Source organism: Poromitra crassiceps, assembly GCF_964638095.1.
Source record: "Poromitra crassiceps genome assembly, contig: HAP1_SCAFFOLD_196, whole genome shotgun sequence".
NCBI classification, from domain to species: Eukaryota; Metazoa; Chordata; class Actinopteri; order Beryciformes; family Melamphaidae; genus Poromitra; species Poromitra crassiceps.
The window spans coordinates 167,501-171,608 of NW_028152189.1; the positions used below are offsets into that span (position 1 = coordinate 167,501).

At 48.6% G+C, this 4,108-nt stretch overlaps 1 protein-coding gene across 1 annotated transcript in view; it reads right to left on the minus strand.

Annotated features, from left to right (window-relative positions):
* The window catches only part of LOC310770725 (ras association domain-containing protein 4-like), a gene marked incomplete at both ends in the record, with an annotated part of 9,966 nt that extends 6,731 nt beyond the window's left edge, over window positions 1-3,235 (minus strand). The window contains one exon of the mRNA XM_083663445.1: window positions 3,167-3,235. Coding sequence (XP_083519571.1) covers window positions 3,167-3,235 — 69 coding nt within the window. The remainder of the gene's footprint in view (window positions 1-3,166) is intronic.
* Window positions 3,236-4,108: the final 873 nt, after the last annotated feature.

Sequence of the window (4,108 nt, forward strand, 5' to 3'; positions counted from 1 at the left end):
TGTGGTGCCCTGTGCGTATGTGTGTGTGTGTGTGTGTGTGTGTGTGTGTGTGTGTGTGTGTGCGTGTGTGTGTGCGTGTGTGTGTGTGTGTGGTGTGTGTAAAGTGTGTGTGGTGTGTGTGTGGGGTGTGTGTGTGTGTGTGTGTGTGTGTGTGTGTGTGTGTGTGTGTGCGTGTGTGTGTGTGTGTGGTGTGTGTAAAGTGTGTGTGGTGTGTGTGTGGGGTGTGTGTGTGTGTGTGTGTGTGTGTGTGTGTGAGTGTGTGCATGTGTGTGGTGTGTGTAAAGCATACAAAGGCATATGTACCGGTTGAGTCCTGTGGCAGAGTAACGCAATCTCGCGTTGTCGTCGTGCATCTGGAGTCTGATTGGTCGACGCAGACCCCAGTAGATATTCAGCAACCCCTCGAGCATGAGCTCTCCATCGTCCTACACACACACACACACACACACACACACACACACACACACACACACACACACACACACACACAGTCATAATAATCAGCACACAGGTCAGAGTGGACATCCTGCTGGCAGGCGGCCATATAGTGTCTGATGTGAGGTGTACGTGCCAGAGCAGACGCTCACAGCAGAGGTGGAAAGTACTCAAGTACAAGTACTACTTGAGTCGGGTTTTTTTTGCTATACTTTGACTCTTACTAGAGTAATTGTAATAATAGATATTCTACTTGAGTACTTTTAAATGTACACTGAGTAAACGAATAAATTACAATTTTTGTTTTGCACACCACACTATGAAAACAGCACGGTAGCATATATATATATATATATATATATATATATATATATATATATATATATATATATATATTAATTTTTTATATAATTTCCTGGACTAGTAATTTTACTTGTACTTTTTCACTAATGCCTACCCCACACTACAGGATTTTCAAATCCTTGAAGATTATAAAAATCTTGAGAGCCCACACACTACAGGACAGAGAGAGCCGATTTTTTAACATTTCAATCTTGGGACACACACACAATCGCGTCTGTTCAAACGCAACCCCACACACTAGAAGATTATGCCGAAGATTCACCTTGGAAGCAGGGCTCGACGTTAACTTTTAAAATGCCTATTCAGTGTGCGCACCGGGTGTAGTAGTGTCATTTCGTTTTCTAAACAAATTTTATTTTTTGTTTTTATAATGCATTTGCACTGAAAGGATTTGTTTAACTAATATTTGCGCGGACAGCCGCGTCCATTCGGGGTGTAGGCCTACTGTGCACGGCCAGGCGAAAACCGTCTGCACAGGTGTCTTGTGGAGGGGCGCATCTGCTGATTTGACTCACTTTTCCGTGCGGACACTCGCCGATGCGGGAAGCTGAGACCTAAGCGCTTGTTGTAGGCTACATGCTTTGCAGTATAGCATTTAGTTTTCCGTCCCGTTCAAAGACGCACGGGTATTTCACCTCGATGACAATTTCCTCGTTCTTTGTTTCTGTGCGGGGCTGCGGGCGGACGCGGACCAGATTATTTTGCGAAAAACTGTAATGGAAACGCAGCTACTACTGGCTCTCTGCTCAAGATGCAATCGCCTGTCGGGTTGTAAATATCTAACATGTTAGATATGCCCGATTCACAATCGGGAAGAGGCAGTCTTCCCGATTGTGAATCTTTGAACCCCACACACTACAGGATAATTTGGGAAGATTATCTGCCCGACGCGCTTCAAATGGGGAGCACCCCCGAGAAAATCGGGAGGGGGGAATCTTGGCCATAATCTTGCAAATTATCCTGTAGTGTGGGGTAGGCAGTAACAATACTTGAGTAGGATTTGTCAGTACTCTCTCCACCTCTGGCTCACAGCCACGGACTGGCCCCTCTCCTCTCTCGGTCAGGCCTGTCCCATGACGGGACGTCCCGCGCCCGCCCTGCTGTCCAGGGCTGAGGTCACGTCTCACTGAGTCACTGAGACACAAAGTGAAAGTGTAAATGTAGAAGATGACGTGCAAACTCTCGTGCTCTGAAGGTATAGAAGCAAAAGGCTTCAGCAGCCTCAGTCTGTTTGATATGTGGCAGGGCCGGCCCCTTGCTCACATCACGGCCATTGAATCAGCCTCAATTAATACTCATTAAATCAGTCAACTAACACACCTGTAACGTTTTGTCACTGTATCTTACATGTTGTCATGCCATTGTGTTCACAAAATCTGTCCACAGACAGACAGACAGACAGGCAGGCAGGCAGGCAGACAGACAGGCAGGCAGGCAGGCAGACAGGCAGACAGATAGACAGACAGGCAGGCAGGCAGGCAGGCAGGCAGACAGACAGACAGGCAGACAGACAGGCAGGCAGGCAGGCAGGCAGGCAGGCAGGCAGGCAGGCAGACAGGCAGGCAGGCAGGCAGGCAGGCAGGCAGGCAGACAGGCAGACAGGCAGGCAGGCAGGCAGACAGACAGACAGACAGACAGGCAGGCAGGCAGGCAGGCAGGCAGACAGACAGACAGGCAGACAGACAGGCAGGCAGACAGGCAGGCAGACAGACACACAGACAGGCAGACAGACAGGCAGACAGACAGACAGACAGACAGACAGGCAGACAGACAGGCAGGCAGACAGACAGACAGACATATAGACACGGTTGGCAAAGCACTCAAAACAGCTTATGTGGTAGTTCCCACTACAAGGTGTCTGCAGGACCACGTTTGGCCATGATCACACACACACACACACACACACACACACACACACACACACACACACACACACACACACACACACACAGGTGACACGATAAGCTCAGACTGCTGTGCTTGACGTGATTTGTACAGAACATGTGAACGGCTTGTGGACACCAACTCTTTAAGTAGCCTGGGCTGCTCTCTGCCTGGGCTGCTCTCTGCCTGGGCTGCTCTCTGCCTTGTCCTTTCTCTTCTAAGCTTTTCTAATCAGCACAAGGCTGATTTATTCTGCATGGAACAGAACACACATGGCTGACAGCTTGATGTCTTTCAGTTATTACAACAAAGTCATCAAAACAGATGAAATGGGCCAATGTAGGAAGAATTGAATGAAATTTGGGGGCCACAAAAATGAATGCTGTACAGGTGCTGAGTGTGTGTTAGAGATGGAAGCGGAAATTAAATGAATGAAATTGAATGAAAATATAAACAAATAAATGATCAAAATCTTGGGGTGCACTTTTCGCCCCTCGATCACGGTCTTTAGGGGCATTCTGAGATTTCGTGGGGCACTTTGGCCCTTGCCCATGGCTAATTTTCTACACGGAAATGGGCAAAATTGTTGAAAGAGATATTTTCCCATAGATACAGTAAAAGCAATCTGTTCTTGTTACAGAGCCCTAATAAGGCATTTAGAATCACATAACAACCATTCAAATACAGAAAGGGACCAGTCAAACAGATGCACGAAGAGGGAGTGAAAGAGAGAGAGAGAGAGAGAGAGAGATAGGGGGGAGAGAGAAAGAGGAGAGTGAGAGAGAGAGAGAGAGGGGAGATAGGGGGGAGAGAGAAAGAGAGGAGCGAGAGAGAGAGAGGGAGAGATAGAGGGAGAGAGAAAGAGAGAGAGGGAGAGAGAGGGAGAGATAGGGGGGAGAGAGAAAGAGAGGAGCGAGAGAGAGAGAGAGAGAGAGAGAGGGAGAGATAGAGGGAGAGAGAAAGAGAGGAGAGTGAGAGAGAGAGAGAGGGAGAGATAGGGGGGAGAGAGAAAGAGAGGAGAGTGAGAGAGAGAGAGAGAGAGAGAGGGAGAGAGGGAGAGATAGGGGGGAGAGAGAAAGAGAGGAGAGTGAGAGAGAGAGAGAGAGAGGGAGAGAGGGAGAGATAGGGGGGAGAGAGAAAGAGAGGAGAGTGAGAGAGAGAGGGAGAGATAGGGGGGAGAGAGAGAGAGGGGGGTGTCGGGTGGGTGTGGGACATGGGGTGAGTGTCTGTGATTGCTCCCAGGACTTCATTGTTTGTGGAATATAAACACGGTGAGCAGCTGCACCGCTGAACCTGGCTATAACCCACACACACACACACACACACACACACACACACACACACACACACACACACACACACACACACACACACACACACACGTTTACACAGAAGGGGACAAGGTCACATGGTCACAGGGCTATAT